Source organism: Notamacropus eugenii, chromosome 3, assembly GCF_028372415.1.
Source record: "Notamacropus eugenii isolate mMacEug1 chromosome 3, mMacEug1.pri_v2, whole genome shotgun sequence".
Taxonomy (NCBI): domain Eukaryota; kingdom Metazoa; phylum Chordata; class Mammalia; order Diprotodontia; family Macropodidae; genus Notamacropus; species Notamacropus eugenii.
The window spans coordinates 294,160,628-294,187,584 of record NC_092874.1 but is presented as its reverse complement, the minus strand read 5'-3'; the positions used below and the strand labels follow the sequence as shown (position 1 = coordinate 294,187,584).

Here is a 26,957-nt window from a genome sequence, read left to right as displayed (position 1 = left end):
CTTACTGACTAAGTCACTTAACTGATCTAAGCCTTAGTTCTTCATTGGTAAAATAGGGAGATTGTACTCAAAGCTATGAGCCTATGACCTCTGTCTGACATTCTATTTATCTAAATAGCAAGCAGCTTTGGAACAACTGAGCGTAAAACTGCTCTCTCTATTGGGCATACCAGGTACCATTCCAGCATCTTAACAGTGACCATCAGTTAAATAAATGAATGGAAAGATTTGAAAGCCAAGGGCCAACAGAGCCATCATTGGCTGTTGCTGGAGGACTGTCATCCAGGACCCACCCCTATTACCCATCCGTTGGCTGCAGGACTGGGAGGAGGAAGGCCAGGTTGACTAAAGTCCCCAAGACTGGATACTGTATATTTAGATTGTCAGGGGAACTTTAAAAGCTAAAGAATCTTCCCCAACACTTTGTTTTAAATACAGTCTACACAAGGGTGTGCTGGAGTCAACTCACACTGTTTTCTCTGGAACTGATTGTTAAATTTTCAGTGAGGATGTTACAAACTTTCTTGTTTTGTGGATTATCTAGACAAGAAAATGATGGAGAAAATGGTAATAATGCAAACTAAACTTAAAAGTGTATCCCCTATGCTTTTTTCCCCCTGGAGAGCCAGTTGTTAGACATTTACCAGCCTGCTCCTGACAGGGGCCTCCTTCCCCATGCTGATGTTGAGCAGCAGAGACACCTTGAACCTGTACCTGGATGGGAACTAGGGGATGAGGGCTGATTGTACAATGATCAAAAGCTGATCATTTAATAGAAGGAAGAGAGAGCTAGCTGACTGTTTTAACGTCAGTACCTACCCTGAAGCATGTAAAAATACTTTTTCTCTGTAAGAGGGTCCTGGTTCTTCAGAAGAATCATCACACACTATCACTAATGACCTAGGTTTCAGTTCTCCTGCAGCTGTGGCTCAGAGCTGGTAGCCAGAGGTGCTCCACAGCTGGGCAAGAGAGTGAGGAGGGCCAGGTTGTGGTATTGGAAGGTTGAGACTTAACCTTGTTTCTTCTTTCTCTTCCGACTTTCTTCCTGGCCCAACGAACTCAGACTGTGGGCTTCCGATTCCTGCCACCAGAATCGTGGGGGGTGCCACATCTGTGGAGGGGGAGTGGCCATGGCAGGCTAGCTTGCAGGTGAGGGGCCGGCACATCTGCGGGGGGACCCTCGTATCCGATCAGTGGGTAGTGACAGCAGCTCACTGTTTCCAGGAAGACAGGTAAGGAATTGGAGAGGGAAAGAGGGCCATGGTCTGTGAGGAGGGTCAAGGAGGCAATGAAAAGATAGTTGGAGGGGACCACAGTGACCAGGGGAGGGCTTATCAAAAGCTCCTAGAAATTGGTAGCTATATGATACAATGCACTTGGACTCAGGAAGACCTGGATCACTTATTAGCTGTGTGACCCTGGACAAGTCACTGAACCTCTCTCTGCCTCAGTTTCCCCATCTATCAAGCGAGATAATAACAATACATACCTCCCAGGATTGTTGTGAGGATAAAATGAGACAACATGTAAAACATTCCATAAATACTAGTGGTAATTATTCCTAGTCATGTAATTGGACTTTTACCTTATTAGAATATAAGTTCTCCCAACATATTGCAAATAGCAGGTGGTTAATAAATACTGAATAGATTGATACAGTGGAAAGAGCTTTGAAGCAATCAGAGAAGCCAGGTGAAAATGCAGGCTCAGTTGCTTACTTCCTGTGAGACCAGGACAAAGTCACTTCCCTTTCTAAAACCTCAGTTTCTTCCTCCACATAATTAAAGGGTTGGACTAAATGACATCTAAGCTTTCTTCCAGCTCTAAATCTATGAAGTCTTTGATGTGGTCAGTCAATACCAGAAATCAGAGACGTGACTAAGATGGGGTAACTGGGACTTTGTCCTAAGGCACTGAAATGTGAAACTCCCAAAATCTGACACATGTACCCTAGCCACAATATTAACTAATTTCCCCTTGTGCTTAAATTAGTGTATTTCAACTACTTCTTGTAATACATATATATACATATATACACAAAATTCATGAATCCAGTCAAAAACCTTTTTTTCATATCATTAAATAAAAAGTTGATTTCCTGGCACTGGGTAACAAAATTACTAGCTACTATTCCTTCTGTCATGGTCTGAGTGTTGACTCTAATCAGAGCCTGGTGCTCAGTAAGCAGGGGGAGGAAATGAAGAAGGAAACTCAGGAGCTGGTAGCTTGATAACAAGGAAAACTCTCTAACAATGTCAGCTATTCCAAAGTGGAATGCATTACCAGTAGAGGTAGTGAGTTTCCCATCACAGGAGGTCTCCAAACAGAGGCTGGATGGCAATTTGTCAACGATATTGTGGAAGGCATTGCTGGACAGGAACTGGTTGGAAAAGATGGTCCCTGAGTTCTGGACTTCCTACCTCCAAATTTTCAATTCTCTAACATTTGTATAGGACTCTATGGGTCCAAAAAACCTTTGCATCACATTCCTATAATTCCCCTGTCAGTGATCTGGTCCATCTGGCTCTTTCTACAGATGAGGTCACTGAGGTTCAGAGAAAGGGAAATGATTTGCCCAAGCTCACTCAGGTAGGGAGTCAGACATCAATACAGATTTCTTTATTTCAAATGCAGGGTGCTTCTTATCTATCCTCAAAGATCTGCCAAATGAAGGGATAAAAGAAGAATGAGAAGTAAATCCACATAGGAACACTATGATTTAATCCATCACTGCTTTAGGGAATGCTTTAAGATCATAAACTGGGGAGAAGTTGCCCATCTGCCTTAACAGAAGCAGTTTCTTTTATCAGTGAAATCCTAGATCCAGTTCATATCCTTTTAAGGTTTACAGAGCACAGGTTCACAGTTAGCTTGTTGGATTCTCACACAGCTCTGGGAGACGCTATTATACTCCCATTTTACAGATGAGGAAATTGATGCTCAGATTGTTTAGTGACTTATCTGGGACAAAAGAAGTGTCCAAATTCTGATTCTGGCAAGGGGCTCCTGATTGCAAGTTAGAACATATATTCTATACACACTTATTGTCTTTCCTTCTAGCATGTAAGCTCCTTGGGAGAGGGACTTTCAATGCTGTCTTTGAGACTCCAGTGCCTGATCAAGTACCTACTATGGAGTAGGCATTTAAGAAGTATTTAATGAGTGAATGATTAATTGAACTTGGGTGGGGGTGATTAGGAAAGGCTTCTAGGGGAGAGGTGATCTTAGAGGAGGGTGTTAAGGGAGAAAGAGGGACAAGTTGGTAGAGAGAAGGACCACAGTTCCAAGTCAGTGAATGACATATGTAAAGCAGCAGCAAGTGATCGATCCAGCAATCCACAAGCACAAGTCCCCACTATGTACCACATATTATAGTAGGCATGGGTAATATAAATCAACTAATCAGCAAGAATTGACAAAGTAACTACTATGTGCCAGTCACTGTACTGGGTGCTTGGCTGGTGGAGGGTGCTCATCATAAGGGCAATAATCAAGTCTTCTCCTCCACACCTGGCCCCTAGCATGGCCTCCCCATCGGTCTGGACCGTCTTCCTGGGCAAAATCCATCACAGTCCTCGATGGCCTGGTGGGGTATCCTTCAAGGTCAGCCGCCTGCTCCTTCATCCCTACTATGAGGAGGACAACCACGACTATGATGTGGCCCTGTTGAAGCTGGATCACCCTGTGGTCCGTTCATCTCTGATCATGCCCATTTGTCTGCCTGCCCCATCCCACTTTTTCCAACCTGGCCTCCACTGCTGGATCACAGGCTGGGGGGCAGTTCAAGAAGGAGGTAGGTATCTGTCAGGAAGGGGAGGGCCTAAATGGAATCCTCTGCACTTATATCCATGTGCTGAAGAGTGGATTCAAATTCCACCACGTCCTTCTCTTAAGATGACCAGACTAGAGAAAATGTGGAGGCCAGATTGGAGGCCAGATTGAGGCCAGAAGGGACCTTAGATGCCAGGGAATTCAATCCCTTTATTTTACAAAAAAAAAAAGAAAGAAAGAAAGAAAGAAAGAAAGAAAGAAAGAAAGAAAGAAAGAAAGAAAGAAAGAAAGAAAGAAAGAAAGAAAGAAAGAAAGAAAGAAAGAAAGAAAGAAAGAAAGAAAGAAAGAAAGAAAGAAAGAAAGAAAGAAAGAAAGAAAGAAAGAAAGAAAGAAAGAAAGAGAAGGGAACTCAAAAGATCATTTGATAAGTCATTTAGAGTTAGAAGGCACTTCATCCAGTCCAAACCCCTCATTTCACAGACCAGGAGATTGAAGCCCAAGGGAGATTAAGTGGTTTTCCCAAGGTCATGCAAGTAATAAATGTAAGAGCTCAAACCTGAACCCAGGTCCTCTGCCTCCAATACTTTCACAATGCCCCTCCAAGATTGAGACCACGGAGAAAACTTAAGTCAGGGGAAGTAAACAAGATAGGAAACCCCAACTAAGTTTAGCTGCTTCTCAGCCCTCTCCCTGGTACCCCACTTGGCAGGTCCCTCCAGCAACACCCTCCAGAAGGTAGATGTGGAGCTGATCCAGCAGGACCTGTGCAACGAAGCTTATCGCTACCAAGTTACCCCTCGGATGCTGTGTGCTGGCCATCGAAAAGGCAAGAAGGATGCCTGCCAGGTGACTGATGCCCACGGGATTGGGCCCCTCCCTACAGAGGCAGCACCCACTGGTTCACAGAATCATCAGTGTAGAGTTGGCAGAAATCTTAGTGGGATCCAGTGACAAGAGCACTGGATTTGTCATCAAAGGAGCTGGATTCAAATCATGCTTCTGGTACTGTGTGACCATAGACAAGTCACTTTCTCTTCTCTGGGTTTCCATTCTCTCATATGAAAAACAAGGATGTTGAAGTATGTCACCTTTATAGTCCCTTCCAACCCTAAATCTCTGGTCTCTTGACTCCTAATCTGGAGTTCCTCTCTCTTTCCTGATCTATTTCCCCTGATGGCAGCAAAAGGGGAGAAAATGAAGGCTTGCGACATGACACTCCTTCACCATAGATAATCTGTATGAGATCTGGAGAAAACAAAGTTCTCCTGACACTCAGGTTTGAATCCCAGCTCTGTCATTAATACCTGTGTGCACTCAGGAAAATCACTTCTCTCTGAACCTTTGTTCCATCTTATATAAAAGGAGAGGGTTGGATCCTTCCAGTTTTAGACATAGGGTTCTTACCTAACCCAACTCCCTCATATTACAGATGAGTGAACTGTCTACCAGAGAAGTGACTTACCTAAGGTCCTGTAGTCAGAGGACTTTTTGGGTTTGAGCCCCAGTTCAGTCATACTACCTGTATGACCTTAGGTAAGAACCCTATGTCTAAAACTGGAAGGATCCAACCCTCTCCTTTTATATAAGATGGAACAAAGGTTCAGAGAGAAGTGATTTTAGAGTACAGCCCTGTTTTAATATTATATTTGAAAATATATGACATACCTACATATACTTAGTAATGTATGTAAAGTGAAAAGAATATATGTAAAGTCCTCTCTAAATCTCAAAGTGTTATACATGTTAGCTATAAGCATTAATCTTCTAACAACCAGAACCCATGGGTGACTCTAAGCTAATGCCTCTGTGTCCTGATGGTTTCTTCCCTCTAGGGTGACTCAGGAGGCCCCTTGGTTTGCAAGGAGTCTAGTGGTCGGTGGTTCCTGGCTGGCTTGGTGAGCTGGGGCCTGGGGTGTGGCAGACCCAACTACTTTGGAGTCTATACCAGGATCACTCGGGTGATGGGCTGGATCCAACAGGCTCTGTCCTGAAGATGCTGCATCTGTCTGGACCAGCTCTGGGTCACCCAATGGCCTAAAGCCCACCCAAGAGCTCAGAAGCCCTCCTCTGACTCGCTTTGCTTCTCCTCTGTGGAGGGCTATGGGTGCTTCTATCCAGCTGGTGGGAGAATTGAGGTTTTCCAGGGAGGGGTGAGACTGAGGCCATCTACTTTGCTCTACATTCCTTACTGCTCTGCTTTTTTGGGAGACTCTTCTTACCTGCTTCTTTGCCCCACCACAAGGAATGCAAAGATGTGATTTGGCTTTGGAATTGACCTGGACAGGCCCTAATGACATCTGGGTGGTGAAGGAACCTTCCCTCCAAACATCAGCAGGCAGTATCCTTGCCAAAGGCCCACTAGGCTGGTTATGATCCCAGTCCTCTACTGCCCTTTCCTCCCATTCTTCTCTGGGCTTTAACCCTTCATCAACTCTCAGAGGCCACCCCAGCCTGGACCCCTTTGGCAGGTCCAATTGAATGGGGAAATTGATCTGGACATACAGTAGACAGAAGCTCAAATCCCAGGGGCTTCCCCTGAGACAAAAGATTCCCAGAGAGCGTCCTTCCTCTCAGTCAATGTTAAAACCAATGGCTTTTCAAGAACAAGCCCCTACGGACATGACAGGACAAGCCTCTTTGCTTTGGGGGTGAGAAAGTACCTGAGTAGAGATGCCAGGGAAGCTGGGGATAGGGACTTCACACCCACAGCTATTAAAGGAGCTCCAGCTCCCATCCTAACCTATAGGGATTTTTCACAAGCCAAAGAGGAAAAGAGGCTTCCAGCCCTGAAGATTTCCTCCACCTCCCTACTCCTCACCTGAACATCTCGCACCTCAAACCTTCTCTGACTTCTCCCCACCTCCAATTCTCACTACCCCCTTGGCCAAGAGGGAGGCATAAGGAAAGTCACCCTCTGAGATTAGACCCAGAATAAATCTGATTTAAGAACCCACTGAGTCCAGTTTTTACTGACCCTTCTCTCCAAAATTATAGGATCCTAGACTGGATTTGGAGTTAAGGGGAATGTTATAGATGGCCTCTCCCAACCCCCTCTGTTTATAGAGGATAGAATATAAACTCCTTGTGGACTTATTTCTTAGTGCCTAACATATAGTAGGTTCTTAATAAATGCTTGGTTGATTGGAAGAAAACTGAGACCCAGAGCAAAGGAAAGTGATTCACCCAGGGTCACATAGGAAGTATTGGAACTCTGGTCCACTGACTCAAAATCCAATGTTGGAACACATCGCCATGCCAAAGCAGTGACCTAAGGACCTGCAAACAGCTGCTGGGATGGTATCCAAAACAGGTGGATCAAGAGTGTTCCCTCCAGCTAGCCTTGGATTTCTTTCCCCTTGCTCTTCTGCTTAGCAGCAAATAATTGAGGGGACAACCTTAAAACATGCTAGGAGGATGGAATGATCCCCAGTCCTGTGACCTCTGGAAGGGCCTGGTCTTGATGAGGTTAGGGCAAACAAGATCAGGAGCCATGAGCCCAAGTCCTTAGGCTGAATGCCCAGGGTTGGGCTTACAGCCTCTCCCTCTCCCCCTACCCCTTCTCTCCCAAAGGAACAGGGTGGGTTCTACCACTGCCACTGGGAAAATGCCCATTCTCGCTGTGGAGTCCAAGAATCATAGAATGGAAAGCAGGGCCGTGATGTTGCAATGGAAAGAACCCTGGATTTGCAGCCAAAGCTTCCAATCCCAGCTCTTCCACTTTCTTCTGGCATAACCTTGGGCAAGTCATTATGCTCTAGGCCTTGGTTTCCCCATCTGTCCAATGAGGGAATTGGATCAGATGGCATCTGAGGTCTCTAGTCCAGCCCCCTCATTGGAGAGATGGAGAAGAATAGAGAGAGGAAGGGGTCCAAGGTTCCTCCAGCAATGGGAGAGCTGGTATTTGAACTCAAGCACCCTCCTCTCCTTTCCCTGACCTGATCCCTCCCCAGGAGAAAAGTGAGTCAAAGGATCCTGAGGTTTCTATCAAGGCTTTATTAACAAGGCTGCATCCAACACAGTTGTGAAGCCCACCACTCAGTCCCCAGGATACAGAGGGGCATCTCCCTAGGGTCACACTCTCACTGATTCAGTCCCACATCCCAATTCTGAGGGTCAGGATGAGGTGCCTCAATTCACCTTCCTTCACCCTCCTTCAAGGGCACCCAAGATATGCTAACATGGTCTTCTTTCTTCTAACTGGAACAGTCTGAGAGAGGAGGGCAGTCACAGGAGAGGGTGGGGATTATTGCAGAATGAGAAAAGGGTCAGTTGGACATGTCCGTGGGTGGCAAACTGGGGGCAGAGGCTGAGTTCTGCAGAGGGTAGCCTGATTCTCCCCCTACATTTCTATCGGAGGGTACCACCATGAAGTAGAAGGGAAGGAAGATGAGAGATCCCCAGGACAGATCTGTCTTTATTTCTGAGGCTTATCCCCCATCTAAATGTCTTCCCACCAAAGCCTGAAACTCCACCATTCATGACACATTCCTTGGAGTTAAATTCCATTGTCTCCCTGAGAAACATTTTGCGGGGGGGAGGGGTGAAGCTAATCCCCTTGGGACAGGCCATAAGAACAACTCACATCAATAGTTCCTCTGAATATTTTCATACATTATTAGCTCATTCTATCCTCACAACAGCCCTGTGAGGTAGGCAAGGCAAGGGTTAGTAGCCCCAATTTACAGGCAAGGAAACTAAAGGCTGGAGGTGATGTTACTGAGCCCACCTTAGTAAGGTAACCGCATATTTTTCCTCCCTGATGAATGGGTACAGAACTGGGAAGGAGTTGTGGGCCCTGGAAACCAAACACTATTTCATCATTTTTCCCAAGGGAAGGAGAGAAGGTCCCCTGCCCAGGAGCCTGGATATCTGCCCTCATGGCATCACTGCTGAAATGTAAAAATCCCCATCTCAATTGCCCCTACCCCGGCCTGACCAACCAAAGTGAATACTCTGTGCCATCTCCTGGGTTTGGGGGGAGAAGGAACCAGAGGGAGTGCCTGGAAAGGAGAGGGATGAGGGTAACTGACGGGGCAATCTGCTTCAGCCCAGGAACGCTGCCGCAGGCCACAGTACAAAAATAAAGATTTCAGAACAGAAAACAAAAATTCCCGGAAGATGATCAATGTTCTCACATCTGGGAGCCTCTGGCTTGTAACAGCTAAAAAATAAGAGGGGTTGGGAGACAGAGGATGGGAGAGGGGTAGGAAGTGAGTGGGGGGACGTGCAGGAGTGGGAGTAGGGAGGGTGGTGCAGGGGGGCCAGGTTGGTGGTAGAGAATAGGAGATAGAAATGGAGAGAGGGAGAGAGAGAGAAGAGAGCAGGTGAGTCACATTCATTGTCTCAAAGGGTAGATATCAGGCCGAGGATGGAAATGTTGGGGAGACAGGCGGAAAGCTGGACTAGGGCCCACGAATTCCAGCCTTGGCCCCAGGAATGAAAGAATGAAGAGGCTGGAGGGAGTCCCTCCGAATGGCCCTTAATCCTTTCCCCTTTACATCCCCTCCCCTTCAGGTCTCTTCCCCTTCATCTCTTCCTCCTCCCCTCCCACCTCCACCCTCCGAGCTTGGCCCTCTTTTCTTATGCAGATTAGGTTCTAGGGCCTGAGGCCAGGAAAACAACCCAACCTTCCAAGTCCAAGGGAGGGGAGAAAGCCCCGCCTATTAGCACCAGGAGTCCAATCACTGCCTTCCCTTTGCTAATGGAGCTATTGAGTCCCCAAGAGGGGAAGCACCTTGGCCTGGGCTGGCCAGTGGCCGAGTCAAACCAGGCCCTCCCCCACCACCCGACGCCAAGTTCATTGCCTTTCCCACCAGGGATTTAGGACCTCCTCTTCTTTCTATCCAAGGCCGCCTGAGGCTGCCTAGATCTGCGATACTGAGCTCAGACTTTAATCTGAGAAGCCTGGAGAAAGGATCTCATTGTCCCCAAGGTAGGATGTTCCAATTGGAGGCTCAATGCCAAGGGCGAGGAGAAGATATGATGATGGTTTCTGGGAAGTTCTCGGGAGGAAGCTCGGGGACCTGGAGCCACCTGGATTGTTGGGTCTCTCTTCTCACCATTCTCCTCTCTCTTCTCTCTCCCTCTTATCCAGTCCCTGCCACATCTAAGCAAGTGTGTTCAGGTCTCTATTCTCCCACCCCACCTGCCCAGCCCCATCTTCATTCTCCTCTAGTATCTTCGAAGCCCAGATCACCATGGAGATGCACCAAGAAAAAAGAAAATTAAAAAAAAAAATTACCCCCCTCCCAAAATGCTTAGATGTCGTCAAAGGAGTAGAAGGCAAGTCCCCTTCCCCTCACACCCCCATCGTTGCCCAATCCAGGAATTGGGAGCTCTGCAAGAGAGGGATAGGATAGGAGTCCCTCAAACGGAGCTCATTGTCAGGCTTGGGAGGGTGTGCGGAGAGGAACCTGAAAGGAGGAGAAGTGATCTCGGGAGGAGGGTGGGGCCCTCTCAGGACCGGGGTGGGGTGGGGTTGGGGTGATGCAGTTCACAGAGCAGAGTCCTGAGACGGAGGCTAGAAGAGGAGGCCTGGGCAAAGTGGTGAGGAGGCCAAATTCCTCTCTAGAGAGTGTGGAAGCAGCCAGGACAAGGAAGACTCTAGAGGGAGAAAATCCAAAACTGGAAAGGTCTTTAAAGGTGATCTAGCTCAACCCACGGATTGGACAGGTGAAGAAACATAGGCTCAGAGAGGGAAATAGACATGCCTGAGTCCATAGGATTCTAGATTTAGAGATAGAAGGGACATTGGAGGTCATGTAGTCCAACTCCATTTTTTCAGAGCTGGGATTTGAACGCAGGTCTTCTGACTCCAAATCCCATGCTTTGGGATTACACTGAGCTGCCCTGGACATCGATGTTGGAGGAACCCTGCCCTGGGGGGGCACTGATGGTGTGAGCACCCCTCAGGAGGGGGGAGTAGGAAGAGAGGAAACAGGGGCAAGAGGTGAGAGAGAGGAAGCAGGGAGCAGATGAGATCCAGGAGGAGGCAGAAGTGGGTGGAGATGAGATGGACCCTTCAGGAGGAGAGAGAGGAACAAGCGGAGGAAGATGAGACGGCGAGAAGGGGAGAGAATGAGCACGATCCCGAGACAGCTGCACTGCAAAAACAAAAACAGAAACAAAGCAAGAGAAGGGATGGTTATGACCAGCGCCCGGGGGCAGGGGCTGAACTGATGAGGGGCTGTACCCGGCACCCCCCGGCACCCAGCACAGCTCGGCGGCTACCTCCGATGGACTCTCACCAGAAGGGACAGGTGGCTTTATGCTCAGGCTTTTACTAAAATCATTTTCCTCAGGGGGTTGCTGCACCTTTCTCGTCCGAATCTGCCTCGGGTTCCACCTGCACCTCATCCACCTGCACAACCTCCTCCTCCTCCTCCTCCTCCTCCTCCTCCTGCCGCTCTTCCTCCTCCAGATCCTCCTCCGTGCTCTGTCCCAGCCGGCCGGACCCAGGGAAGAAAGAGTGGAGACACTTGAAATGTGCGTGAGCACAGCTCCCGAGACTGGGGGCTTCGAGGGCTGCAGAAGTCTGCTAAATAAAGCTCCAGGGGAGGGGAGGCAGGGGCTACATCTGCCTCTTCTCCCCCCACACCCTGCCTAGACTTGTGGAAGGGGATCCCTCAGGGTCAGAGAAAAAGGATTAGTCAGAGGGAATCAGAGGATTCTGAGCAGAAAAGGACCCCCCTTCCCCATTTGACAGAGGAGGAAACTGAGGCACAGAGAAAGCAAAGCATCCCAAACCTAAATTTAAAAGAGACTCTAAAGGTCATTCAGTCCAATTCTTTTATCTTATATATGGGGAAACTGAGGCCTAGAGAGGTCATAGGTCTATAAAAGTCCTCACTTCAGAGCTGGAAGGGACTTCTGTCTACTCCAGTCACTTTGTTTTACAGAGGAGGAAACTGAGGCCCGGGGAACTTGCCCACCGTCAGAGAGATGAGAGAAAATGTCAAGAGCTGGGAGCTGAGATCCTCCAACTCTAAAACAAATACGCTTGTCAGTCCTTCAACCCATTTCTATGGGTTCCTGTCTTTAGAGACAACCTGAAATATAGGATTTTGAGACGGGAAGGGACCTTCTAAGTCATCTGGGCAAGAGAAGGACCAAAGGATTCTGAACTGGGAGGAACCAGGCCACTGGGATTCACAGAAATTCAGGCCCAGGAGAAAAGAACAAGGGTTTGAACCCAGGGCCCCTGACCTCAAATCCAGGCTTCTTTCCAGAATAGCCCATTCTTTTATACCTATCCCAGGCATTGTGGGATAGTGGATGGGGAACTGGCTTCCAAGCCAGGAAGGTCTGGGTCCTGCCTCTGGATCATATGTATGATCCTGGGCAAGTCATTTAACTCCTCAGTGTTCCAGGTAATTCTTTAGGAATATATGTAGCTGATGTACATGAATAGGAGTTCCTTACCTAATACTGATGCAACAGCAGGTCCATTAAAAATTTAAATTTTTAGATGTAATAGATTATAATTGACTATATAAATATCATAATGTTATATTTCATATAATTCTAATATACAATATAAATATTATAGTGTATATAATGGTGATAATATAGAAATGGCATAATAATTCTAATTTATATACTTATAAATATTCTAATGTATATAATTATAATATATAAATACTATAATTCATATAATTCTAATATAAATAGTATAATTTTATGTAATTCTAATAATGTGATACAAATATTATGATAATTATAACCATATATTGTTATAACGTAAATTATCTAATAATTGTCATTTATGTAATGTTGCCATTTGGTAGATTTTTAGTTGTATCTGACTCTTCTTGACCCCATCTGGGATTTTCTTGGCAAAGATACTGGAGTGGTTTCAGCCATTTCCTTCTCCAGCTCATTTTACAAATGAGGAAGAAAGACAAATACAGTGAAATGACTTGCTCAGGGTCACACATCTAGTAGGTGTCTGTGGTCAAATTTAAACTCAGATCTTCCTAACTCCAGGACCAGCATTCCATCCACTGTGCCACCTACTACTCCTATAGAATTATAATAACACATAAATATTATATCATTTTATGTAATAAGATAATAATATAAGATACAAATATTGTAATATTATAATAATAAATTTAGATTTATTAATAATAATAGTAAAAATAGCTTTAAGGTTTGCTAAGTGCTTTAAAATTGATTCTCACAACAACCCTGGGAGGTAGGTGCTATTATTATTGCTATCTTACAGATGAGGAAACTGAGGCAAACAGAGGTTAAGTGACTTGCCCAGGGTCACACACCTTGTAAGTGTCTGAGGCTGGACTTGAATTGAAGTCTTTCTGAGTCTAGTTCCAGAGTTCTATTCATTGCCCCATCTAACTCCTCTAGTACTTTAAAAAGTATAGTTTTAAGAAAAGCTAGTGACATGCATGGGATAGGAGTGGGGGTTGGCAGGAGGATAGGTACCCCACCAACCTAGAAAGGGACTTGGTTTCCAGACCTCCACTCAACCTTGCTCCCTCTGTAATAAAGAGGTAGTGAAAATCAAAGGAAATATGGCTTCCTGGTAGACCTGGGCATCTGGGACCCACACCACTGTGCTCCGCATTTCTTGGCACTGTCCTCAGGAAAGACACACTTAAAGTTCAATTTCCAGCTCTGCACTAGTTTAGCACTTTAACAGTCACACAGTAGGACTTAATAAATGCTTTTTCTTCTGTGATCTCAGCTTTCCTCATCCAGAAAATAAGGGATGTGTGGGGTGAACTAGGATCAAGATCCCAGAGGCCTAGATCTTGCGGGCAGAAGGGGCCTCAGAGCCCCATGTGAACCATCTAACCTAGAAACATGCTGGCTAATGTTGGGTGTAGAGGGATGTATACCTGACACAATTAATAAGCATTAATTTTTCTCTCTCCATTATTTTCTTAAGTCTGGACAATTCACAAACTATAAATCAAGCCCTGATGGGTAATATTTCTGGATTTTTGAGATGGAAATGCTCACATATAATCAGATCCTCACATTTTACACAGAAGGAAACTGAGAATCTAGAAATGAAATGAAACTTTCCAAGATTACCTGATGAGCAAAGAGCACAAGTGATACCTCAACCTTGTCCTCTGCCTCCTGGCTTCAAGTTTTTGCCATTGCTTTACAGCACTCTTCCTAATGTGTACCTCTGCAGGCACCGGAGAGTGGTAGATGATGTAAAATTTGGAGTCAGGAAGGCCTAAGTTCAAATCCCTCCTCAGATACTTACTAATTGTGTGACATCAAGCAAGTTACATCCTTTCCCTGAGCCTCAGTTTCCTCATCTGTAAAAAAGGGATTCTTAGACTTTTTGTGTCATGGATCTGTTTGCCATGCCAGTGAAGAATACAGTCCCCTTCTCAGAGTGATCTTTTCAAAACCATAAAACAAATTACATACAATTACAAAGGAATCCAATTATACTGATAGTTGGTGTTCAAAATATTTTTTAAAAACAAATTCACAGACCCTGGTTTAACCCAGACTGGAGGGCTAAGAAGTCCCTTCTAGCTCAAGAACCATGATCCTATAATATTCCCTTAGCATCAGTTTCCTCATCTGTAAAATGGGAGAGTAGGATAGTTGCATTTAGAGGGCCTCTAAGTTCAATGCTACATCTAAATCTATGATCCTCCATTCACCCTTTGAAAGATCTCCCCACTTCCCTCAAGGATGGGGAATTCACTACTTCACAAAACAGCTCATTCTACACGAGGACAGCTCCAATTTTTGGAATCAATAAATTGGTCAGCACATACTTGTCAAGGCTTTAGAAACCACAGAGGACATTACCATAATGGAGCATGGGAGAGATAACAATAGGGGCAGACGAACAGACAAAAAGACCTCTACTTCATAGGAGAACAGGCCACCAAAAGGAAGAGCACACAGCCATCTCTCTCCTTCCAAAACACCTCCCCTTACTAAAAGACTCTGCTTTAGACATGAGAAGGTCAGCCTGTCTTCCCACTGGAATCTATCAGCTCTTATGCACCATCTCAACTCATCCTTTTTATCTAGGGTTCTCTGACCCCTCCCTTCAGGAATCCAAAAAAATGCCACCTCCACCCAGAGGCTTCCAGAAAAAGTCAGATGGCCTTGGGTTCAGCCTGTAGGGCTAGCTGGAGGGCCACACAAAAGCTTGAACCCAGCAGAGAGAAGGAAGCTGTTTCTATCAGATGAAGAAGGAGGGCTGGCTTCCCCAAGGCAGGTGCTCATGCTGCGATGAGCTAAAGGCATCCCCAGCCAGCCAGCACTTCCCTGAGGATCCATTTAATGTCACCCAACCAGCAGGGGATACTTAGGAAAGGAAAAGACTCAATTATTCAGGTCCTAGCTCACTCCTTACAGACTCTAAACCCCTCACCTAGGAAGCCACAGCTAGGCCAAGGGGATCCTTGTGGCTATAAGACTATCTTTATAGGCTCTCATCTATCAAATAGAACCAGAGAATGTCAGAGCTGGAAGGAATCATAGGGATCTAAATCCAATAAAGAAAATGACACCTTGAGAGTTGAAATGATTTGCTCAGTTTGGAGAAAGGGAACTAAAACCCAACTCTCCTGGCTGCTCACAGTCCTAAGTTGAGACCAAAACCCATCCCACTGCCCAGTTCATAATGCCATGTCTCCTTGTGGCTAGACTCCAGCACTACCATGTACCAGGTCACATCAGATCTCCTAGTGTGTGGACTTAAGGTTCCCTAAGGTCCCTTCCAGATCTAAGCCCTGGGACCCCATCACTCAGCCCAGAAAAGGAGTCTACACTCACCATAGCCTCTGTTACACCTGGCCAAGCCTCCATCCAACAACTAACCTTGCTTGAGCCTGCTTAATTTGGATGCGCTCACAGATAGGAGCACAGCATGGGATGGGATGGCTGTGACTATGGAGCATTATGGATGCCAGAGCAGGAAGGGTGAAGACAGAAGAAACAGGAATAACAGGCTAGGAGAAGGGGAAGAGAAGGAGAATCTCAGTGGGGCAGAAAGAGTCAGCCTGTAAGTTGGGTCTCACCTTGGCTTTCCGGCTGGGCTCTGAACTCAATCCATTGGGAGAGTTATACAGCTCCTTGGAGACGACACACAGGAATTCTGCCTGGTCCTCATTCCCATAGTTATAAGAGGACCCAATGTTCACCAGCTAGGAAGGAAGAGTATGGAAAAATTTCAGATAACAATAACAATGAGACTGCCACTACTGATCCTAAAACATGCGGTTATTTCCTCATCCCACATAACCCAGCAGGATCAGTAGTACAAGTGTCATTACACTCATTTTACAGACAAGGAAATGTAGAAACACAGAGGTGGTGTAATTTGCCCAAGGTAACATATGGCAAATAATAGTGGAATCAGGAGCTGAACTCACTTCTCCTGACTCAAGTCAGCATCCCATGTACTAGTTTGCCTCTGTATAGCAGGCATGTGGGCCAACCACTATTCATTTCTTTGATAAACATTTACTAAGGGCCTACTAGGAGCAGCACACTGTCCTAAGCATTAAGGGGGATAAAAAATTTAGGTAAAAATCTTAATATGTGCTCTTTGAGGGTAAGGACCGTGCTATTATTTTATTTTGGTATCCCCAACAGTAATCTTTAACAACAGTCTATTCTTCATACAAGGTACCAAAGTCAACTTTGCAAGGCACATGACCAATGTGGTGACTCTTCTGCTCAAAAGCCATCAGTGAGTCCCTAGTGTTTTTAGGATAAATGGCAAACTTCTGGGTCTGGCAATTTGAAGTTCCATGAAACCTGGCTTCAACTCACCTTTCCTTCACAAACCAAAATTCCAGTCCAACAGGATGAGTAGCTACTTTCTTGTCTCTTCTTACCCTCTATCACATTTGGGCAAGCCAACCTTTCCCATTCCTAGAAAGTGCTTTCTTTGCCCAGATTGAATTTTTTTCTCTTATTTTAAGATCCAGCTCAGGTGTCCCTTCTTTCAGGAATCTTTCCTGAGATCCTCAGTGAGTAGTAAGCTTTCCCTACTCATAATCCTTATAATACTTTTTCTAAGCCTTGCCTTTATCATACTCTACTTTCTATCATATCTGTCTGTTTATCTATCTAGCCACCCATCTATCCATTCACCTATCCATCTATCCATTCATCTTTATCTATCTATTCATCCTATGTATCTATTTTTCCATCTATCATTCATTCATCCATCTATATATTTATCCATTCATCAGCTATATATCTATCCATTCATCTATCTCTCATATATATATGTATATGTATATATATATAATATCCATTTATCTACCTACCCATCTATCTATCCTATTTATCTATCCACCCATCAGTTGTATTTCTAGGCATTCATCCATCCATTTACCTATCCATTCATCTATCTACCATCCATCTCATCCACCCCTCTCCCTTTCTCTCTCTCATATTCCCCAAGTAAACTCTATGAGGGTACCTTCTGGCCTTTCTGTTCAATTCCTAAAAGCACATATTCCACCCCTCACCTATCTCCATTTTGCCCTGTGTCCCTCCCCAGCCCTGCTGTACCTGCTCAAACCTCCAACCATCAGACATGGTGGAGACCATCTGAGTGAGCTCTTCCTCCTGACATTGCAATACTCGGTACACATGCTTAGGAGGCACCTAGGGGAGAGAAGAAGCAGGTATTAATGAAATGTGGGATGGCACAGAGATAGAAACTGGCAACTCTTGCCTAGGGAAGGAAGGAGAACATGGAGTAAGATAGCATAATGCAAAGGAAAGAATGGTGGATTTGGAGAGGGTTCAAATCCTACATATTACCTGTGTGGCCTTAGGCAAGTCACTGACCTCTGAGCCTCAATTTCCTCATCTGTAAAATAAAGTGATCAGAATAGATGGCCTCTTGAGTTTCTTTCTAGCTCACAGACTATGCTCCTATAAACCTATAAAATACAGTTTTAAAATGCCTGCACTACATGAGGCTCAACTGAGATTACACATGTAAAAGCACTTTGCAAACCTCATAGCACTAAGTAAATGTCAGCTGTCATTAATGCCATGATCAACATGATAGCCATCCTCTCACTCAGTTACTGTAACAATTCTATGTAGTTCCCATTTTCTAGATGAGGAAGCTGAGGCCCACATAAGGCAGTGACTTGCCCAAGGTCACAGAGCCCAAGGTCCTGGTTGAGCCAGGATGTGAGCTTTGGTCTCTTGACTCCCAATCTAGTGTCCATTAGAGGTGTTTGGGACATTGTTCCTAGAAGAATAGTGCCTTTCTCCAGTGACTCTTCTGCCTTCCAAATGAAACCCTGAGGTTCAGAGGCTGCTTCCAATTTCTCTCCACCTCCACCTCTCCTATAGAGAGATTTGGGCTCATTTCTTTCCTCCCAGGAGCCATCTTGGACCTAATAGACCATCCAGTCTAGCCCCTCCATTTTACAGATGAGGAAACTGAGGTCTAGAGCATGACTTGGCTGAGGTCACACAGCCAGAATTCTCACACGTCCACACTGGCACACACATGTAACAGGACGTCTCTTTCTATCCTTTCCCCTCCTTCATCAGTCTGCCTCTGAGGCCCAAGGGCTGCTTCTACTCCTTCCTCAAGGCACAGAGTAATATTATAATCATTACATTCTAGATTCATAATCATAGATAGAGCTACAGATCATTCCAGCTGAGCCCTTTTATTGGACAGATGAGGAAACTGAGGCCCAGGAAGGTTAATCACCTTGCTGAGGGTCTTACATGGGATCATAGCTCTAGAACTGGAAGGAATATCAGACATCCAACTCTCTCATTCTACAGATGAGGAAGTTGAAGCCCAGGAGAAGTGACTTGCCTAAGGTCACCCCTCTATCTAGAGGCAAATTGAGAACTCAAACCCAGATCTCCCATTGCCAAGTCTAGGCTGTGTTCTCTTTACTTCCAAAGCACATGGCCCCATCTAGGATAGGCAGGAATTTTTGTCTTCTTATCCCCAACGTTCAGCCCAGAATGAAAGTCTATACCATTTTGTTATCATAATCATAGCATGTTCCCTGTAAAGTAGGGAGAGACAGCTGTTATTATGACTCCTCTTAACCCAGCGCCTTCCCTATAGAATTATTTCCTATTTATCCTGCATATAGCTTGTTCTATAGATTTGTATGTGTGTTGTCTCCCTGATTCATTTGTAAGCTCCTTGAGGGCAAGGACTGTCTTTTGCCTCTTTTGGTATCCATAGTGCCTGGCACACAGCAGGTCCTTAATAAATACTTATTGATTGATTGATAGACTCAAGCTTCACCTGTGGGGACTGAATCTCAGGCAGGAGCAGGGACTTGGCTTCAATTCACCCCCAGTTGGTAAAAGCCAAATCAGGACTAGATTTGAGCTCGATATTCTGGCTCCCAAGCCAAGGGCCTTTTGTTTTCTGGAAACTTGGCTCCTCTGGATATGCCAAGGACCTCCCAGAGCCCATTATAGGGTGGCTTTTCATCCCAAAGATAGACAATTTCAGCAATTTGATAGGAATAACACCACACACACACACACACACTCTGTCTCTCATATACACACACACCCGTACACACACACTCATACATACCCTCACACACACACACACTCACACGCATATACGTACTCACACACACACTCTCATACACACACCCTCACACACACACACACCCTCACACACACACACACTCACACACACACACTTTAATCTCTTTCTCCTTTCCCTCTATTTCTTCCCTTGACCTACCTGAGTCACCGTGTAGTCCTTCTCCTCCAGTCGGTCCTTGATGATCCGAATCAAGGGGCCAATGTTATAGAATTCGGCTTCCTCCAGAACCCCTGGAAGAAGAGATGACAGTGATCAGTGACTGCTGCCCCAACTCTCCTTCCCAGGGGAGTCAGGGCAGTCTGGAATAATTGTTTTTCTAAATGAAGAAAATAAAATACATAGGATTATAATGGAAACCAAGTACATTGGAATATAGTTATTCAATTTTTTTTTTAAAACTTTCAGAGAGGTCTGGGTTCAAATCCCACACTAGCTGTGTGACTTTGAGTGAGCCATTTCTCCTCTTTGAGCCTCAGTTTCCTCCTGTGTCAAAGGAGAGGAGTAGACTTGATGATCTCTCTGAGGTCTTTTCCAGCTCTAGCTTCTGAGATCATCGGATGACTCACATTTCTGTGATGCCTTCTTAACAAGTCTGGCAGTGCAAGAATTATACCCATTTTGCAGGTAAGGAAACTGAAGGTCAGACAAATAAAGGGAAAATGGGAGGTTTTTCAGCTAGTAAGTTACAAGGCCCAGACGTAGAATCTCAGCACTAGAAGGGATCCCCAAGTTCATTCAGCTCATCCCCAAACTGAATAGGAATCCTCCTTACAATGTCTTTGACAAGTGGTCACCAGCCCCTTCTTAAAAGCTCTAGTGATAAGAGATAAAGGCTCTTTCTACTTCCCACCCTAGGAGCAAGGAAGGTAGGCACTGGAGCCCCATTCAGAGCCTTCTCAACCCTGGGGCGTAGCTCAGCAGCAGTAACTCCTTCCAGTCTCATGAAGGAGTCCCAGTTGGCTCTCTCTGGGCTGAGACAGGGAGATTGGGACCGCCCCAGGCAACTGCCCCAGGAGCGCAGCGCATTGTAAACAGAGGTTGGCACAGCCTGATACAATTTGCATTTCTTCCCTCTGAGATTAGTACCTGAGTCCCAAAAGTCACTTACAGGTATGTGCCTGCGTACATGAGTGAGTGTGTGTGTGTGCATGTGTGTGCATGCGTGTGCGTGTGTGTGTGTGTGTGTGGTGATAAGCCACTGGGGCCAAGGAAGTAATCATCATAAGATCCTAGATCTAGAGCTAGGAGGGACTTTTGAGGCCAACTAGTCCAACACCCTCATTTTACAGATGAGGAAACTGAGGACAAGGAGGAAAAGAGATTTGGCTACCTTTCTCAGAAACCCCTTCTGTGTTTGTACAGTTCTGGTCTTTAGGGGATTTTTGCCTTATACTGAGAAAAAATCTGCTTGCTAAGAAGTAACTTGGAAGGGGCCATTCAGATTGTAGGCATAAAGAATATGTGCATACACACACACACACATATATATATAGAATATAGTGCATAAAGAATAATTAGAATATGGCATGCTGGGATATCTCAGGGAGTCTGCTCAGGCATCTGTCCTGGATTCTGCAGCTCACAAAAAAGACAAGCTTGTAGGCTCATAGACTTAGAGTTGGAATGCACTGAACAAATGATCAAGTCTAATTCCTTTACTTTACAGAGGGGGAAACTGAGTGATTAAGTGACCTGCTCAAGATCATACAGTTAGTAGTAAGGTCAGGATCTGAACCCAGGTTCTGTGCCTCTAAATCCAGGAAGGAAGTAGGGGAAGAACAGTGTATTTGTAGTCAAAAGCCTGGTGTTCAAATCTGCTTCTGCTGCTTATTACAGAGCAACTAGGTGGTACAATGGATAGAATGCTGGCTTTGGAGGCAGGAAGATGAGAATTCCAATTCTACCTTAGACACTTAATGATCTTGGATAAGTCATTTAAGCACTGTCTGCCTCAGTTTCCCCATCTATAAAAGAGAATGGTAATAGGACCTATCTCACAGGGTTGTTGTAAAGCTCAGATAAGTAAATATTTATAAAGTGCTTTGGGAACATCAAAGTACTAGATAATAGCGAGCTCTTATTATGTGTGACTGTGGGCAAGTCACTTATCTTAGCACGCCTCAGTTTCCTCCTCTCTAAAAGGATGGAGTGGGCTACATGGTTTCTAAAGTCCTCAGGGGTTTTATCAGGGACTCCATGCATAGATTTCAGAGGGCCCGTGAACTTAGATGGAGAAAAAAAAATTGCCTCTTTATTTTCACTAACTTCTAACTTAAATGTAGCATTTCATTTAATTATTTAAAGCCATTCTCAGAGAGGGTCTTTGGGTTTCATCAGACTGCCAAAGGAGTCGTAAAAGGTCAAAAAAACCTAACCCTGTTCTAAATCCTAAAAAATCACATCTCTGGGACTCAGTTTACTCATCTGTCAAAAGAGGAATCTAGAAGGTGCCTGAAACTTAAGATTGCAGGAGACTGATGTTTATTAGCTGTGTGACCTTGGATAAGCCACTCATTTCCCTGAGCTTCATAACCTTCCTCTTTCAAGAGGGGGTTCAGGCTTGAGGGCCTCTGAAGTCCTTTCCACTTGGAGAGCCATGATTCAGTTCTACCCCAAAAGATCATTGTCTACTGTGTGGAGGACATCTAGCCCGCATCCTTAAGGAATATAATACGTAATTAGGTAGGGGCCGATTTAGCCAAATAATGACAGGGGTAGGCAGGATTCAGAGCAAAAGGGAAGTGAGGAGTCAACAATCACTGCCCTACCCCAGGATTCAAATCAATCTCTAAACCAACAGAGAAATTGGAAGGTAAAGAAAGAAATCTTCCACCACACCCATCATACCCATCCCCACCCATTCTCTAGCCTAGGTGGGCCCCTGTAGGGGTTCTAGCTCCATCACCTGCCTTCCCAAGAAGCCGGCAAAGCAAGCAATGGGGAGAAGCTGTCTGTCAAGGCAGAAACTCCCAGGCGTCTTGGATATTTCTCTTTGTGGCTGGCTTCTCAATCCCCAGACAGTGCCAGGCCACTGGGCCCTGGGGCTCCAGGGAGTGCAGTCATCTGGGGCGTGGTGCTTAGTAGCCGCTCCTTCTGGGATGGAAGTAGAGAACAAGGCTAGGCCTAGGCTTCCTCTGAGTGGCCCAGGCTCATAGGGATTGAAAACTGGAAGGGCTTTCAAGATCACTTTTGACCAATGAGGATGGGCAGGTGAGGGGTGTCTGGGAACCTGGGTTCAAATCTCACCAATGCTACTCCTATCTGTGTGATATCAGTCAAATCACTTCACCTCCATAAGCTTCTGTTTCCTTACCAGTAAAAGGAGGGGATTGGCCTGTGAGGTCCAAGTCTCTTTGAACTCTAGAAATAGGACCCTGAAATCAGATCGGAAAGGCTTGCCCAGGGAGGTAATACTAGGATTTAAATTCTTAGTCATTTTAGGGGATGATGGGTACTTTGGGCTTTCAAAGGTTCCAGCAGATAGTGGGGTGAGTGGATACCAAATTTAGGGGGCACAGAGGACGTTTGCAGTCCTCTGGTGAGTTGTTCCCCTTCCCCTTTCCCAGTGGGAGCCCATGGTAATTTTCTAAGGTCTCTCACTGTTTCCCACAGGGCAATGTCGCATCATCCACTCAAGTAAAACTTTTCATTCTACTTGTCTGAGGTGAAGTATATGCACATTGGGGTACAAAAATTCCTAATTATAGATCTGGGGTTCCAAGGCCAATTGATACAGCAGTGGCCCAGGAGCAAGTATTGATTGGAGGAAATCAGAAACAAGAAATAATTCTGGGCTGCTAGAAACATACCCTCTTCAGCCATATCCTTGTCCAAAACGAGTTTGCCATGACGAAGAAAATTCAGGATTGGGCCAAAGTAGGTGGGATCCCGGTCTATGAGATATGCCCCTGTTTCATCCTAGGGGCCAGAAAGATGTGATGAGGAAAGTAACTGTCCTCCCTCCCACTTCCAGGACTCTCCATCTCCCTCTGCCCCCTGAAAATGCTATTAAAAAGTGACATGATCGAAGGCACACTCATATATATGCTCACACACATACACACACACACACACACATTCACATGCTATCAGACTCACACGTGGGCACACACACACTCTCTCTCATGGGCACACACAAACAAACCACATACACACATACACACACACGTAATTGCACCACTGTGGTACAGCGGGAAGTCAAATTCAATCCTAATTCACTTCCTTACCACAGGCAAATCATGTCTCTGGGGCTCAGCAGCCTTATTTGTCAAATGGAGAACATGGTCTAGATAATTTCTAAGGTCCTTTTTCTGTAATAGCCTAGCCTAGACTAGGTCTCTGCACAGAGTTTGTCTCAGTTATCCATCTGTAGAGTCTAGTCAGCAAACATTTTTAAATGTCTCCTCTGTGCCAGACACTGTGCTAAGTACTGAGGATACAAAGGCAAAGGACAAACTGCCCTCAAGGAACTCTCCATCTGGTGGAGGAGATAACACGCCAACAGCTAGGTACAAACAAGTTCTAGACAGCACAAATTGGAGCTTATCATAGAGGAAAGACACTGGCATTGAGGATGCCCAGGAAAGACCTCTTCTAGAAGATGAGAGTAAGAAACCAGGGAATGGAGGCCAGGAGACTGAGCATTGCAGGTGTGAGGGATAGCCAGAGAAAATAGTCAGAGTCAGATGGAAGGATTATACTGGATTGCACAATGGGGAGTAAAGTGCAAGTAGAATGGAAAGATGGGTAGGGGTCCAAACATGAAGGACTCTAAAAGCCAAATGAAGGCTTCTCATTTGATCCTGGAAATAATAGGAAGCCACTGCAATTTATTGACTGGGGGCTGGGGGGGCAGTACGTGGTCAGACCTAGACTTTAGGAAGGTCCATTTGACATTTGAATGGCAGATAGACTGAAGTGAGAAGAGACTTGAGCCAGATACCAAGTAGCAGGCTACTACCATAGTCCAGAAGTGGAGTGATGAGGGCTTGGACTAGTGTGGTGGCAATGTCAGAATAGAAAAGGGGATACATATAAGAGTAAAAGAGTCTAGGATAATATTTTTCCCTGGGAGGTCCAGGGAAGGCATAAGTATTGAAATTGGGGTCTTGAAAGGGACCTTAGAACTCACTGATTCCAGACCCCTCATTTTACAGATGAAGGAAACTGAGGCCAGTATGTGACTTGCCCAAGATCACAAATACATGAAAGAGGCAGGATTCAAAGCCAGTGCCCTTTTCTATAACTTCCATTCTCAGAGGAAATGATACCCTTCCTGATACCCTGTATTTGTAGTTTGCCTTTACTTACCTACATACTCCTTTCTATAGAGCCCAGAGGTGGAGATACAGGAGGCATTTCACATTTAAGCCTTAGTTAAAGCCTAAAACCACACTAAGACTTTTGGTACTCCCTGTATTTCCATTTTACAGAGGAGGAAACAGAAACATAGAGGTTGAGTGACTTGCCCAAGGTCACAGCAATGATCATCTACTTTGCCTGGACTGCAGCCCGGATGTTCTGATGCCTCCTGCTCCCGGGTTCTTTCCACTGTCTCCTTCTAGGGCAGACGTGGTTTAGAATTCCTGGCTCTGCTACTAATTATCCGTGTAATCTTAGGCAAGTCACTTTCCCAAGGGAGGACTCAGTTTCCACTTCTGTAAAACTGAGAGAGATAGGTGGACTGGATGATCTGATCAGAACTGGAAGGGACCTCAGAGGTCACTGAGTGCAATCCGCTCCAGACTGGGAAGGTGAGGTCCAGGCAGATTAAGTGACTGGAATAGGGATCACACCCGTAGCTACCCTCCGAGGTGGAACTGGAACTCAGGACCCCCGACTCCTGCGCTAATGCTCTTTAAAGATTCCTTCCTGATTCGGATCCCATCACTGAAGTCTTCCTTACTCCATCTTTTGCCCGAGATCTCCTGTAGCAGCTCACTGGCCCAGGCTGACTCCTCCTCCGCATCCCTCCCCCCTGCAAAAACTGGGGAGAACCAAGCTCAGACACTTGCGAGTTGGTAGGTGTTTGGCAAGGCCAAAAAGGGACCCAAGCGCACCCCCGCCCCTTCCCACATGCACTTACTCACTTTTTCTCTCAGAACCTTCCCCACTCAACAGCTCTGGGGGAGAGGAGGTGAGGGGGGGGGGGGGGGCGGGAGGTTGGCGGAGGGAGGAAAGGAGGAAGGAAACAGCTTGAAGAGGAATGAGCTGCTTTCTCCCAAATGGTCTGGGGCCTCCTGCCAGGGACAGGGTTGCCATGGAGAAGGAAATAGCATGCCACTCCCCCCAAACCCCCACCCCAGCCCCCAGCCCTGGCTTCCTAACGATTCCCCGCCTCCGGTTTCAAGTGAAGAGGAAGGGAGGAGGGGTTATGTTATTGTCCTGGGCCGGTGGGTGGGTGGCAAGGGGAGAAGGGGGGCTCCCAGCTGTGGGCTGCGGAGGCAGAAAGGAGGCGCCTCTCCCAAACACACACACACACACACACACACACACACACACACACACACACACACACACACACACACACACACTCGTTCGCCTGAGCACACTCACAGAGGCGCGCCCCCACAGCGAGCAGCGCCCGGACCCGCAGCCCCGCTGGCCCAGCCTTACCCGGTCAGACTGGAGCTCCTCCCCTTGGCAGAGACGGCTGAGGAAAGACTTCTGCTCGCGGCATAGCGTCTGCCTGGTGGTCAGAAAGATCGTGCCCCCCACGTTGAGCCTGACCCACTTGCCCCAGCTGCCCGGGGCACGGGCTGCGGTTCCCCCAACGCCCGGGCCGGTCGCGGGGACAAGTGGCGGCGCGTGGGGCCCCCGGTCCCGCTCCGCCGCCTGCACTTCCCCACCCGCTTCCATCCTCATCTCTCTGCGCTCCTCTTCTGTATCCCTCCCCCTGCAGTCCAAGTGGAGGAGCCCTGGGCAGGTGTTGGGCGCTGGAGGATGCTGGGAGCTGTAGTTTGCTGGAGGCACAGAGCGAGGGGGGCTGAATTAGCTGGGCTTGGGGGGAGGTGGGACCTGGAAGTGGAGAGAGGAGGGATGCCCAAGAGGACCTCATCCATGTGGTGTCCTTGCCTTACCCGCCTCATCCAGTTTTGTCCATTCTAGAGTCGAGGTCTTCATGCCTGACTCTTGGCCATCCTGGCTGTGATGGATACTTGCCAGCCAAACCCCCACCTCATCTGGGCCTCAAAGTCAAGCCCTCTCTAGGCTGATCTTTACACTGAGGCCCTGAAGTCTTCCCTAAAGGCTAAACCTTTCTCCCCCACCAAAAAAAAAAAAAAAATCTCCCTAAGGAAGTATTCCTTTACACTCATCCTCCCACTTAATTTAGCAAGCTACTCTTTTGGTTTCACCATTATCTTAAATACACACAAGCGCGCACACACACGCACACACACATACAACATTGCATCGATGGCATCAGTGGAATTTTTTAATTTGGCTGAAGCGCTTCTACTTTCCCCCAGCCAAGTAGGCAGCAAATCACCTTCAGGCCATACCAGGGAAAGATTGGATGGAATCCTCAACTTCTGTGCCAGGCAGCTTCTGGCAAGTAAAGACAGAGATGACATCATAGAAGGAAAGAGCTAGAAAGGACATTTTT

At 46.2% G+C, this 26,957-nt stretch overlaps 2 protein-coding genes across 6 annotated transcripts in view; one reads left to right on the top strand and one right to left on the bottom strand.

The window, feature by feature from the left end:
- The window catches only part of TMPRSS6 (transmembrane serine protease 6), a 47,416-nt gene extending 40,696 nt beyond the window's left edge, over window positions 1-6,720 (top strand). For both annotated transcript variants that reach the window (XM_072655958.1, XM_072655959.1), the window contains exons 15-18: window positions 1,064-1,232; window positions 3,522-3,793; window positions 4,481-4,617; window positions 5,604-6,720. In XM_072655958.1, the coding sequence (XP_072512059.1) occupies window positions 1,064-1,232; window positions 3,522-3,793; window positions 4,481-4,617; window positions 5,604-5,762 (737 nt within the window). In that variant the 3' untranslated portion in view covers window positions 5,763-6,720. The remainder of the gene's footprint in view (window positions 1-1,063; window positions 1,233-3,521; window positions 3,794-4,480; window positions 4,618-5,603) is intronic.
- A 1,024-nt stretch (window positions 6,721-7,744) lies between these two features.
- On the bottom strand, window positions 7,745-26,340 carry KCTD17 (potassium channel tetramerization domain containing 17). Of its 4 annotated transcripts, none has more exons than XR_011977417.1 (7): window positions 25,967-26,257; window positions 23,161-23,269; window positions 19,490-19,581; window positions 17,305-17,400; window positions 15,798-15,923; window positions 11,019-11,206; window positions 7,745-8,932 (listed from the first exon to the last, which is right to left on the bottom strand). XR_011977417.1 is itself a non-coding variant. In XM_072655962.1 (7 exons), exons 1-7 carry the CDS (start codon window positions 26,213-26,215, stop codon window positions 8,655-8,657), a joined length of 1,071 nt encoding a protein of 356 aa, XP_072512063.1. In that variant the 5' UTR covers window positions 26,216-26,340; the 3' UTR covers window positions 7,745-8,654. The 4 variants fall into 4 exon arrangements, 3 of the variants coding, with proteins under 3 accessions (XP_072512063.1, XP_072512061.1, XP_072512062.1); XM_072655962.1 differs by having other exon boundaries at window positions 11,086-11,206; window positions 25,967-26,340; XM_072655960.1 differs by having other exon boundaries at window positions 7,745-10,874; window positions 11,086-11,206; window positions 25,967-26,258.
- Window positions 26,341-26,957: the final 617 nt, after the last annotated feature.

Coding starts and splice junctions, on each gene's coding strand:
- KCTD17 (XM_072655962.1), bottom strand. CDS start 26,215: ATGAGGATGGAAGCGGGTGGGGAAGTGCAGGCGGCGGAGCGGGACCGG. Junction 23,270..25,966: donor AGGAGCTCCAGTCTGACCGG/GTAAGGCTGGGC, acceptor TCTGGCCCCTAG/GATGAAACAGGGGCATATCT. Junction 8,933..11,085: donor GGCAGATTCGGACGAGAAAG/GTGCAGCAACCC, acceptor CTTATTTTTTAG/CTGTTACAAGCCAGAGGCTC.